The sequence below is a fragment of the Taurulus bubalis genome, assembly GCF_910589615.1.
Source record: "Taurulus bubalis genome assembly, chromosome: 5".
Classification (NCBI taxonomy): domain Eukaryota; kingdom Metazoa; phylum Chordata; class Actinopteri; order Perciformes; family Cottidae; genus Taurulus; species Taurulus bubalis.
This window is the reverse complement of record NC_136593.1, coordinates 22950158-22963627: the sequence shown is the minus strand read 5'-3', so window position 1 is coordinate 22963627 and position 13470 is coordinate 22950158. Positions and strand designations below refer to the sequence as shown.

The window sequence follows — 13470 nt, the reverse complement described above, 5'->3', positions numbered from 1 at the left end:
GGTACTTTATGGCTTGCTATGTATTACGACGTGCTAATCTTTATGACTAAATAGTACGGTAGTGTGGGTACTGAAATCAATTCTAAATTATATGTAGATACACATGTCAGAATAATAATGGCCCCAACGTCACACCCACAGACCCACTCATACAATGCCCATGTGCTTGAAACGATCCCGGTCCCGACTCGGTGCTTTTGTTGCACGCAATCCCCCCCAACGACAAAATAAAAGCAGACATTAAATAAATGGATTAGTCCCGTCCTCAAAGGTGTATTTGTAGAGGGATAAAAATTATATGTTAATGCTGATACCAGCTTAATGTGCAAGCTGTAGCCTACTTTTAATAAAGTCTAATGGAGCGAGACACAGCGGTGCGGGAGGGTTCTTGGTTAGAGTGGCAATCTGGAAGACTCACATTTAAATAAATATCTGTTAAGTCACCGAATGATGTAACTCATTGGTGATTGAGTCTATGGCCCGCTGATGAAAAAAGTATTGCAATATTCATACATTAGCAGGATTACAAGCTGTGGAGACGATCCACGGGAGAAAAAACGAAACAAAAAACGCATTAGCTTTGCTCTATTGAACACACACACACAGAAATGGAGCTATGCACGCAATTCATAAACTTGACACTCAAGAAAAATATAAACTGTAAGCCCAATTCCTTTGTTTTTCACTGATATAGAAATTCTAGAACACGCAGAGCTGAAATCTTAAGGATTGGCACTTTGAGGTCTTACGACGTCTAATGGCATGATTAAGATGTTGATGATGAGTCCCAGTCAGCATATCAGCTAGTACCAATCAAACAATAAACAGAAGTTACCATAATTGGAATGCGGAGGAGTGATGTGGAGACTCCGTATACATCTCTGGTAAAGACCTGTCCATCACAGTAAGTCCTAATCATACTCTGCTTTATGGTCTATTTGACTTTAAATGGACCATAATTTACTATATGAACATCATGCTGTATTGGAGAAGACTTGAAACTAGAGATTGAGACGATAAACTCATGTTTACAATGTTTACTGAGGGAATAAATCAAGTGAGAAGTAGAGTCATTTTCTCATAGATTTCTATACAATCTGACTTCTTTTTGCAACCAGAGGAGTCGCCCCCTGCTGGTCAGTAGAGAGAATGCAAGTTTTAAGACACGTCCCCCATCGGCTTCACTTGGCAGAACCGGAGGTGGCCACCTGCTTACGCCACACCTACCTGGCCATAAAAGTACTCCTACAGTCACTCCTGCATTCACATTTGGCCCAGAGGCTCATGTTTACCATGCTTGGAGGGCTCTTGACAGCACCATGAAATAGATATAATTTTAACAAGGTTCATGATAAAACATACTCCTTTCTGTAATGATTAGTAAAAGCAGCTACCCCTACCAGGCGAATCCACCTGCCGGTTTGTGCACGCCGGTGTAGGGGAGGGGCGGGCCGGCATTACCTCGCACGAGTAAACATACACATCTGACCCCACGCGCCAGTGTGCACGGCCGTCGAGGTGAGCGCGCGCACCTGTGCTTTGGCGGGGGAAACCTGTTGAGGAGACGCCTCGACCACGCCCCCCTCCCTCCCCAGAGCACACGAAGCTCCTCTGCACGCTCACACACAGACCTCCTCGGCACGCGCAGCAGCCGGAGCGCTGAACCTCCAGCGCCGAAAGAGTTAACCCCGCCCCCCCTTACCCACCACCACCGCCGCCGCGTACTGAGCGGCTGGCTGGAGGTTAGTTTGGCTGTCGGAGCAGAGCGGAGTGTGGACGCGGCGGCGGCGGCGGGCGGCGTACAGCAGCGCACCGAACCCGGGACAACTTCACGGTTTAAAGCGGCCAGAACTAGAAACCAGCAGCCATGTCGGCGCGGAGGAGGATCTCTGGATTTGACAGCGCTCAGTCTCGCTACTACTGAGCGCGCGCGCGCGCGGGTAAACAGGGAGAGAGCGCGCTGCTTCTTTTTTCTTCTTGTTCTTGTTCTTGTTCTTCTTCTCCTTCTTCTTCTGGCTTGTGTGTGGATATGGACGGGCAACGGGGTTTTTACGAGATGGAGAACCCGGCGGAGAACCCCAGCAAGGCGGCGGAGTACCTCGCGGAGCTGAACAAGATCATCGAGACGCAGCAGGGGCTGCTGGAGAAGCAGCGCGTCCGGATCGAGGAGCTGGAGCTCCAGGTGACGGAGCTCTGCAAGGAGAACGTGTGCCTGAAGGACCAGCACCAGCGGCACCTGGCCACCTGCAGGCTCCAGCAGGGCAACCACTCCGCCCTGGTAGCCATCAAGGAGAACACGGCGCAGGAAAAGTAAGTTCCCAACAACGACCCCCCATAGTGTGCCCACATGTGCCCAAAACGCAGGGGCGCTGGCACCCTCGCGTGCGTTCTGGGTCACCAGAGACCACGCAAACCGCCGTCGAAAGCACACTTCTCTGCCACTTTGTCACGCACTCTTAATTATCCGTGTAATCCCTCATACATTGCCAGGGATCGCCCCCCCCCTCTCGCACACACACAGGGGTGCGCACGCTTTGCCCGCGTATTGCGTAATATGGATCCCCCCCAAGGCTGTATATTAACTGTGGTTTTGTCGTAGCTTTACGCATCTTTTTTTGGTGCCGCTGGATGAAGCAGAAGCTGGATGTTGTCTGAAGAGAAATGTGTTGACTTATTTTCCTTCCCGACCTTTATTTTTTATTTTTTAAACGTATTAATTTTCATTTGAGGCGACGTAGTTGCGTTGGAGAGCTGCAGCTATCACAATGCATCCAGAAGTGTTCCATGAAAGGCTGCACCACACAATGTGAGGTTAAATAATCAAATAAATAAACAAACGGAAGTTCCCGTGCGTGCTGTATCATTGATAAAACGCAGTTCTGTTTCACTGCATGTCAACAGAATATTCCAAAGCTCTTGGATCACGTGGGGTCCTGGTTGTTGTGTAATGTTCCTTTTAAGCCACAGCAAAACTGCGTGTTTTCAGAGGCAATACGCTCCACACATTCTGAGGTCACCTCCATGAGCACCTGTGATCATATTGCATGTTCGGATCGTGGTCAATTAATGTCATTTCAAAAAGGTTGTGTTGAACTTTTATCGTTAAGCAGCAGTCATGCCATGCAGGATGAAATCCCAATATGTGTATCACAGAATATATGGATTTGTTCCAAGCCCCCCAGGACTAGGGGTGTGGAGATATGCCGGTTATTGAACTACCGCGATGTTTCACGCTCGTTCTAATTAACCCCGGCGCCTCTTAAAGGTACAGTACAGATGGGACAATTCGAATGTTTTATGTTTCTTTTTTGGTTTGTTCTTTTGGTTATGATGTTATGATCACTAACGCGTTATAACCTGGTGTGAGTATCTATATATTTGAGAGAATGAAAAAAAAAACATCTACATTTAAAAACACCGGCAAGAGACGGATAAGCAACGCGGAAATGCGAAATACTCGCCTGCGGACGTTATGTGTTGAGGAGTTTAAGGAGTTTAATTAAAAGTGAAATATTTATATCATGTTAGTAATAATGTTGAGTTTTGTTGTTTTTAATCCTCACAAATATAGGCGTTACTCAACCGGTTCCGAGCAACGTGATTGGTTGATGCAAAAGCTCTGATAACTCAATGCTCATTTTTTCGCTGCTTAATATTTGCATTAAATGTAAAAGTATTCATGGGAAAATATATTAATGTACGTAATAATTGCAAGAAAAATCGATTTTATTATAAGCATTATTGTTGATTTTCTTCCAATTTTCCATAAAATATCAATGATATCGTTATCATGAATTAGTTTGGCCACCAAAAACGTGGAGTGAAAACTGATATTGTTATGATGTGTGATGTGGATGTCAGTTGAATCTCTGAATCTAGTCGTTGGTCTGAAGACATTATCAACTTCAACCAATACTATAAAACACAAATTTATATTCAGTTTACAAAGATAGACAACGAAGAAAAGCATAGAATGTTTACTGAATTACTTCAATAATAATCTACTAGCACACAAATATATATCAAATATATATTTAGTTTACAATGATAGACAACTAAGAAAAGCATATAATAATAATCTATTATCAACATTGTTGTAAACATCATTGCAATTAATTTGACAGCACAATATTAAATATCGTAGATTTTCTGGAAACTCAATAGGAACCTCTTTATAAATCACCATAAGTAAGTATAATTATATAAGTTTAATTTGATCAGGTCATCCACAAGCGGCATGATACACAGGACACAGTGGCGTCTGTACTTTCATGAGGTGATGAATTATTTTTTTTTATTCTCACAGAAAGATCCTGGAGATTCGATTTTTCTCATAACCGCACCACTTTAATCTCAGAGAATATTGTTATTTTTGGCTTGTAAATTTATGACTCCAATCTCGTAAACTCTGAGATTTCTCCTTCTCCCTGCCTTTTTTTCCTCCCCCCTACGATGGCCCAATAATAAGCCGTCGTACTCCAGAGCAAACTTCATGTATAAAATCAGTGCGCCTTGAAAAATGAAAGTACTTCATCATATTGTATCAAAAACATATAACGCTGCTATTGCCGCAAAACTGTCTTGCTCATCGATTTGTTACATCGCCATCGGTAGTCCGATACAGAGAGATATCTGAAGGGATAAAGAGATACCTGTGCAATAGTCCTCCCTCCCTGTCTGGCGATGGGACGTCACAACATCCGGTTGAAAGGCCAGACAAACCGTCAGTGGGAGGGATTTATGGTGCTGAAAGTCCATTCGTCTTTCTTTGGTCTATTCAGCAAGGCTCACTGATAAATTACCGCAACTTCGTCATCGTCATCACCATCACAGTGCACAGGTTTTGGTTGCTCGGTAACGGCAGGCACATTAGCAGCACGATCCCATCCGCGCAACTTGGATAAATTGTCGAACGCGGTACGGCAGACGCTTTGTCACTGGCCGTTTATTTTTTTCCATGAACCGCCCAAAACTCCGCCTTCACAGAAATGCCCTTCTTCTCACCTACAACCCGGATCTGTTTATTTTTCACTGTGAGGCCTTGAAAAAGGAAAAAAAAGAAAGAAAAACCCTCATGACATAATTATCATATTTGCTCACTCGTGGTAAATTAAGTAATTTAAACTATAAATAGCTATCCGTGCGGCGCTCGTCTCTCTCTGGAGGCCCCGCCCCTTTTGCGACCCTTCAACACCTGAGCGGACAGGTTTTGTTTTTAAATCCCCTTCCCGACGCAGTTCACGTCCGTGCTGCAAATATATATTTTGTTTAGCGGAGAGCACTTCCTCTGCATACACACACACACACACACACACACACACACACACACAAACACACACAGCTGAGAGGGAGTCCTGTCTCTTGTGTTCTGTCAACAGTTGGGCCACGTCAGCTGTTCTCTCCGTGTTGACCGCAGTCAGCAGCAGCACAGTCCCCGGCCTTGACTGGAGGGCCAATGGGGGAGCTCTGTTCCTCCCAGGCCCTCTGACACACACACACAGACACAGACACAGATGCACGCACACACACATTATAATGCAAGTTCATCACCGCCACACACTGAGACGGGTCACCCTCGAGGTAACGAGTGAGCGAGGCCTCTCAGAGATTTCTCAGCAGATTCCAGAGCAGAGTGTTTCCGCCTCGTTGGAGGTGGGAGCGCGTCGTTCCCAGCGCAGCGGCCTCCACCAGCTAATCCACTGTGGCGGGGCCGCCCGCTCTGTGTTTACTCTGCGCTTTTTATTTGGCTGGTAAAGTTCACACAACTCGCGCGGCTCTTATCGCAGTCACACGGCGTGTGTGCGGTGGGAGATACGAGGCCGGGAACAGCGGGACGTAGAAGACTGCTTTTGGCAGTTTGGTCTGAGAACATTTGCGTCATGAGCGTTCAGGATTACGGAGTTTCATAGCGGCACCGCTAAACAACCACACTGATTTACTGAGAAGGCTGGTCAGAGGTCAATGAAATCAAATCTCAGGCCCGGCTGAAGAACTTGACATCTCAGGCCTATTCATCATAGTTTATGTTGTATGATAGTGAGTGAAAACAATATTGTGGATATGTTTTAATCAAATTAGTGCAACCTAAATGAGTTAGTCATCAGTACTCCAACACAAGAGTACTGATGACCTTCTGCATGTCTGGGCTTCCATGAAAGTCAGTATTCAGGAATAATCTGTGTACATTATGCGGGCGAAGAAGGTGCATATTGCCTGCTAATGGTTACTTAACCCTTGTGTTGTCTTGGGGTCAAAATGACCCATCAACACACATACATTTACTGTACACTCGTAGACGGGTCATTTTGACCCCAAGGCAACGGGAGGGAAATACACTTCCGTACTTCTTTTAACCCAAGCGTTGACTTATTTGTTTTGTAACTTCCGTACTTATTCTCCCCAAACTTTGACGTATTTGCCGCATAACTTCCGTACTCCCTGAAGTACTTCCGTACTTATATACTTCTTCTAACCCAAACCATAATCTTTTTCTGAACCTAACTAAGTAGTCTTGTTGCCTCAACTCTGCAGACACTGATCGCTCATGTTGCTGGACATTCGTAGGAAAACACCAAAAAAAAAGAACATAATGAGGATACATTGATTTAAGTCTCACTGAGTAAGCTGCACGGTGCCCTCCTGGCTCAAGCAGCTGTCCATCACATCACACATACTGAAACACAGAGAATGAACAAACCACCATATGTCACACACCCACAGCAAGAGCTGCTGTTCTGAACATATTTATTTCAGACCTGTGCCCAGGGCTTCATCAGTTCTGTGTGTGTGTGTGTGTGTTTGTGTGTGTGTGTGTGTGTGTGTGTGTGTGTGTGTGTGTGTGTGTGTGTGTGCTGCAGGAAATAACAGTGCGCTGGTCAGCTGCTCAGAACATGCAGCGAATCAGGAGTCCAAAAAGTGAACGCTGCCAGAGGACGTATGAAAATCGGAATATAGCAAAGTTTCGACTCTCGCACACGCCACAGTTGCTGTGGGCAAACTGTGAAATATGCACTGTTTGTGATGCGTTTAAAGCCAAAGCTAGAAATACATTTCACACAAGAGAACACTGTATGTTTTGAAGCCTGAGGGTGGTCTTGACAGGCTGCCTTATAAATGCAGAAGATGAGAAGAATAAATAAACTTTCAAAAGGAGAACACATTTCGAAATAAAATATTCATGGGGGCTGTTGGAGGTAAAGTAAAAAAAAAAAACGTAGAGCGGGAGAGAGATCTGCTACGTTATCTGATTCTGTCGGTGTTTATTCTCGATGCGTAACGTCCTGTGTACTGTATGTTGCTGTATATTGTTCCGGTATTTTAAATGTGTAATGAGGTCAAACTTGCGAGGAAGTAACTTATAAGCTGCACACGGAAGGTGAAGAATGTGGTGATTTATCACACAGCGTTGCCAGGCGTTGGGAGGACCGGATGCTAATGAGAAATTGATGTATTGCCAAATCCAAAGTGATGACATAAACAACAACGCCAACTCCGTGGCTGCATCGAATGAAAGCGGAATAACACAGATCCTGTACGTGCATCTCCTTTCAAAGTTACCATGAGGAGCTTTTAACTGATTATAAAACAGTGCCAGTTTAATACTGAAGCCTCGAAATAACCATCAGTAAACAAGACCGTCCGGGAGAAGATTGGCTATTTCTGTGTGGTTATTCTTCATGCTTGTCGTCGGTGCCAGCGGGTTCGATTCCGACAGAATCGGACGGGATCGAGCAGGTTCACCAGAAACTACTCGGCTCAGACTCCATTGGAGACCCAGGCTGCATCGCTCGGCCCGCTGGAGGCAAGAACCAGAACCAGGGCTGTCAGTAAAATGAGAGCTTTTCCAAAAGGGGTGCTGGAAAAGCCTTTTGTCCACAGGGACCGCCTTCATCGGCGCAAAATGAAAGTTCCTCGTAGCAGCTTTGATTTTAGCACTCTTTGTTCCAAACGTGGCAAACTTTTCTCTTTCCGATTGCGTTGTTATCCGAATTTGCCCCCCGGTGTGAGATCATGATGGGAGATTGAAAGTTAATTATCCTCCTCACAAAAACATATTTTCCCCTCTCATAATTTCATCATTGTGGGTCTTGAAAAGCCAGTCGGATATGATTTCCAATTAAAAATGCTTGTTTTTCTATGATGACAATAACCACAAGCTGCGTCCTGTCACGTGTTCTTGCAGCAATGGTTGAACCAATCAGCATTCACTTTGACCATTTGTCAGCAATGCAGCGCACACGCATCTCTATCCGGTATTTACTGTGTAGATAAGTATTTTATTTGCATTCCTTGAAACCTGACTAGATGGAATTTCATCAGGCTTTCAACTGACTCCAATGTCGAGCCTTTTGCGTCATCTTGAGCTGAAGCGACTGAAGCGACACCTCAATAGGACACACAGGAAATAAATGATCTATTTGATTGATGAGTCCTGATGTTGGACAGAGGTCGCATCACTTTTTTGCTGACAGTTGTAGAATGCTGATAAAATAGATGTGTCGAGGTAGAAGTAAAATATCTGTAACATTTAGAAACAATGTTGCGAAACTGCCCACTGCATAAAGGAATGAACTTCCCCTGTCAGATTCTACAATCCAAAGTAGGATTTAAATACGTTTTTACTTGCAATATCATGTGAGATCCTCCTGAGAGCGGGCCACGGGCTCTGCGCTGAGTCATGCTTATTGATTATCTGGTGGCGGAGGGGGAGCATGGGATATTGTGTACTGGAGCAGAACGGTACAAATTAGAATTAATGTTCTTGGAACGCTTGCCAGGAAGTTGTTGATCTCTGAGGCAAGAGTTTAAAGGTACCCTGAGGTTTCATTGGAAACAGAGACAAACATATCCCACCATATATATGTTGTGCATCTTTAAAGGTTCTCAAAATGATATTCAGAGCATTAATATGGCAGCAAATAACTATTAGCTATGTGAAGATACAGAGGACTCATGTATATCTGAGCAGAGAATGAAGTCGTTATCAGAGTTTCTCTATGGTTTGTGGCATTTTAGAGCATGCTAGCGCAGCGTGCCACACATGGCTAGCTGTGTGTAGAGCCCATCCTCCGGTTCCCCCTCAAGTAAACACTGTTAGCTCTGTCAGCGCTGTTAGCACCGTTAGCCATGTCAGGGCTGCAAGCCGCTGGCTCAGCGTCGCCATGTTGAGAGCTGTGTAGAGGCAACAGGTATGTTCTGAGTGGATTTGGCACCTTTTTAAAGCACTGCAAACATTCTAGTCTGCAGATTTCATAATCTGCTATAAACTGCACTGAGCTTGTTGCAATGTTAGTGTTGTTGAGTGGTATTTGACAGGATGCGGCTGACTGTCGCCTTGACTGACACCGTGCTGTGATAGAAATACAACTGTACTGCAGGGCACTTCTTCTTGCTTTCCATTTAAAGTAGAATTGGACAATGCGGGGGCTGCAGCTAAGCGTCATTCTCTATAAATCTGCAGATCTTTTTTTTTATTAATCGCCTGAAACATCCCCGAAATTTCCTAACGTCAAGGGTGGCATTTCATCTGATCGTCAGTCCAAACCCCAAAGATATATAGTTTGCTTTGTGATAAAACATGACAAAGAAAAGTGCCATTTTTTGAGAAACCTGAACTTGAGAAAATGTGACATTTTTGCTTGAAAAACAAACAAAAAATGAATTGATATATTCAGTAATTTTCTGACTTCCAACTTCAAACATCAAACTTACTCTACTGCTTCTCTCTATTTTGGTAATATCCTTAAGGACATGCTGTGGCACTCAGTGTGAGCACCTGTGTTGCAGTAGGAGTTTTGGCGGCACAGGAAGGGGCATTACAATATGACGTCTGAGGTAATGTGACAGACAAGATCATTAAAACTGCACAATATCTTCCCAGCTGAATGAGGCATGTGAATATTAAACTGAAGATGTGCTACTCACAGTGACGGGACATGTGGATTTGTGGGTGTCAGTTAGGGCTGCAACTAACAATTATTTTAATAATGGATTAATCGGTTGATTATTTTTTCGATTGATCAATGAATCGGATAAAAAAAACAAAAAACATTAATTTCCCATCCTTTATTAAAAAACAGAAGTAACAGTGCAAATTCCCAGTGCAAAACATGTTCAGAAAGCACAAACAGGTTGCTCCTTGAACATCCCTGAGCTGTTAATTAAAAAAATAGAATAAAAATGGACTAACACAAAATGCATACACATGTATGCTTTACATCTGTCAAATATATAGGCATGTGAGCCCCTTTTACTGTAATCGATCTCCTTGGAGCAGAGGCTGCATTTAGCATACCCTGCTTTATCAATATGTATGAAACACTGGGACAGAGGGAAGCTGTACTGCTCCTCTCACGTCTGTTCTGACCTCCACCTGCATCGTTGTTGGCTAAGCCTAACTACGTGATTTGATTAATTCTACTTTGAGTAAAAAAAATAAAAAAACCTACAGCCAGATCCGCCGGTGTGCCGGTTTAACGTTATCAATATCTGGGTCTCTTCTGACCACGACATCACGTTGTTGGCTAAGCCCAACTCCGTGATTTGATTCTACTTTGAGTAAAAAACAACAACAACCTGCAGCCAGATCCTCCGGTGTGCCGGTTTAACGTTAACGAGTGACAGCGTGAACTGAACCAGACCGGGGGGTCACGGCATGTTTCATCACGTTACGGTTGTTTACAAGCAAGACTGAACTGTAACGGAACAAAACGTAACTTTAACGACAATACACAACCCCAAAACGTTAGCTAACGTGATAGCAAGCTGACTAGCTTCCATTAAAAACAAGTTTGAGGGAAATTAAGACGCTGTAGACATTTTAACGCTGATTGGCCAAGACTCGACACATCCAAGATGTTCTATTGAAGATCACAACCTCAGCTTTTCTCTGCATCTCACTCTCATCTCAGAAACGCTGGCAGGCCAGTTGCTCTGCTCTTTTTTTTTTTTTCTTCACCGCGACTTATTGCCTGGCGTAATAATCGCGCGACACAACGAATCGATAATGAAATTCGTTGCCAACTCTTTTGATAATCGATTTTTATCAATTCGTTGTTGCAGCCCTAGTGTCAGTATTATCTTTTATTATTATTTAGTAACCCATTCAGTCATGGACTTACCTGTTTATTGTTCTTCAGCGTCACTGGGGTTTAGAACAGTGTAAGCAATTGGAAGCATACAGACAATTTAAACAGTTAAATTGCAAAAAACTGGAAGTTGTGTATTTAGCCATACTGGCGAAAACAACAACAAAGGGAAAATCGACAAAAGGCAATTTGAAAAGAGAAATATATTATATATGTATTTTTTTTATCTCAGCCAGGTGTACCCTGGGGAGATTATGTGTTCGGTCATGTGTGCATATGTCTGTCTGTCCATGGCTTATCTCACATACTGCTGGACCCATCAGCCTAGTGTTTGTTGTGCTCATTTATGACGGTTGCAGTGATTTAACACTTTTTGAAAAACACATGTTACTAGCGTATTATACTGTTAATGATTGCTCACTCCCCTCCAGGCATGGGGCCCCAAGGAATCAATAACTGCTTCAGACGTCTGAGTGCCAAAACACGTATGATACGCTGGCAGTCTAGATGGGGGACAATTGTGGTTTGTATTATTCAAGCAAACATTACAGCAGCGGTCGTTGCAGACACACCTGCACTCTACTGAGAGCACTTTTCTAGTTAAATACTTATTTTGTTGTGAAACTGGGTCACGATTGGCATTCATTGCAACTGCTCCAAGCTGACGACAGTGTCCTCAAAGGAACAAACTTCTTTTCAGAGCCATTGCTACCGTTTGATAATAATAATAATTCTGTACTCCCATTCAAACTTGACACTGCCCGCTTCGTCTCAAATTGTTTATCACCAGCAGTTATCGATCGTTTAGGAACAATGGGCCTCATGTGAGATTTGTCGCCAGTGGTAGGTCCTCAGCTGTCAAAATTAAACTGGTCTTTGGGTCTGACTGGTTAAACTGCTCCCTTCACATTGTCAAATACCTTTTGTGAGGTCCCATCATCTTTGTGGATCTTGTCACATGAATGAGTCTCATTCTCCCAGTTGGACTTCCTTCATATTTAATCAATAATTCAATCAATCGTTAATAAAACCAGGGCTTTCGGTATTTGGATTGTGTGTGAAAAACAAGGTGTTTATATTAAGTTGGCTCCAGCTTTTTTTTTTTTTTCAGGAACCAGGTTTCTATTCAGTTGTCAAGCCAATTTAAGCCTATCCATCAACTGGTTTGGAGAGAATAAATTCAGCTACAGTGGTTAGAAGTTGGCCCTATCGGCTACACATGGCTGTAATCCGCCAGTAAACTGAGTAGAAGAAGTAGAGGTTGCGAACCGTAAACAAAAACATTATGGCTTGGCCATCCAACTCATGTACCAATTGATTTGGAAAGGTTTTAGTTAATGTCAGCTAATATTGGCCATGATTCGTGCTATACGGAGACAAAGACAATATAAATATACAACCGAGAAGACACAAACAGCAGATCAGTCACGTGAGTTAAAAGTTAAAAAGGTCGGCTAAAGACGTTTCTATGTCCTTTGGTGCATCAACTCTTTTTCGACAAAGACAAAAACCACAAAAGCCAGCGTGAAAACGTTTTATATATACTTCAAAATGTGCAAAAAACTTTCCTTAATGAAAATGGGGCTGTGTCAGATAGATATAAAGTTAAGATTTTAGCATCTGATCAAACACGGTATCGTCAGAGCCAATGTAAAAGGCCTTCATCGGTACGCCCTTAAATAGAGGATCAGAATAAGAACACAAATTCTTGCTTTATGCCGAATGTGCGTGGAAGTTAAAGAAAGGCTTGCCGGAGAATGGGAAACAATCAGAAGTGGGATAAATGCAATAACTTGTGGTTCTCTATCAGATGATAGATAGATAGCCATTCCTTTGCTGAAACCATAATCACCAACAGCATGTCTCAGCAATGAAATGCCATCACAAGAACCTCATCAGCATATTCCCTTTTCATTTAATTGAATATCCAAAAAGGTCAACTTTAAACTACCTTTTTTTTGCCTCCATAGTTTATTAAGCACCATCTGTATTTACTGCTGTTGGTGCACATTGTGCAGACCAGTGTTGGCATTCACCCTGGATGGACGAGATCAAACTATGACCCCCCCAGGCGCCGTCCACTTGAGAGCAGACAATCACCTTTTTCTCCAGGATCTGACCAAGTGTGTAGATGGAGGTCATCTATCATTCAGCTGAAGACATTTCTCTGCCAGCCCGCAGGACCTATCTTGCAGACCGGCTCCTCCGCTGCCAATCCATTTATGTCACGGTGGACCTCATTGTGGAACAGCCTGGAATTTCAATTTCATCCACTTTTCATGCATTTTTCCTCCCACTGAATGTGCGGGCAGGGATTTGTTTTCCACAGAATCGTGTGTTTAGTCATTAACATGATAACTGCTGCAGGGGTTATTTTGTGAAG

General features: G+C 43.5%; 1 protein-coding gene across 1 annotated transcript in view; it reads left to right on the top strand.

Moving 5' to 3' along the window:
- Positions 1-2029: 2029 nt before the first annotated feature.
- The window catches only part of iqsec1b (IQ motif and Sec7 domain ArfGEF 1b), a gene marked incomplete at both ends in the record, with an annotated part of 190973 nt that continues 179532 nt past the window's right edge, over positions 2030-13470 (top strand). Inside the window, 2 exon segments of the mRNA XM_079218792.1 lie at positions 2030-2309; positions 2312-2339. Coding sequence (XP_079074918.1) covers positions 2030-2309; positions 2312-2339 — 308 coding nt within the window.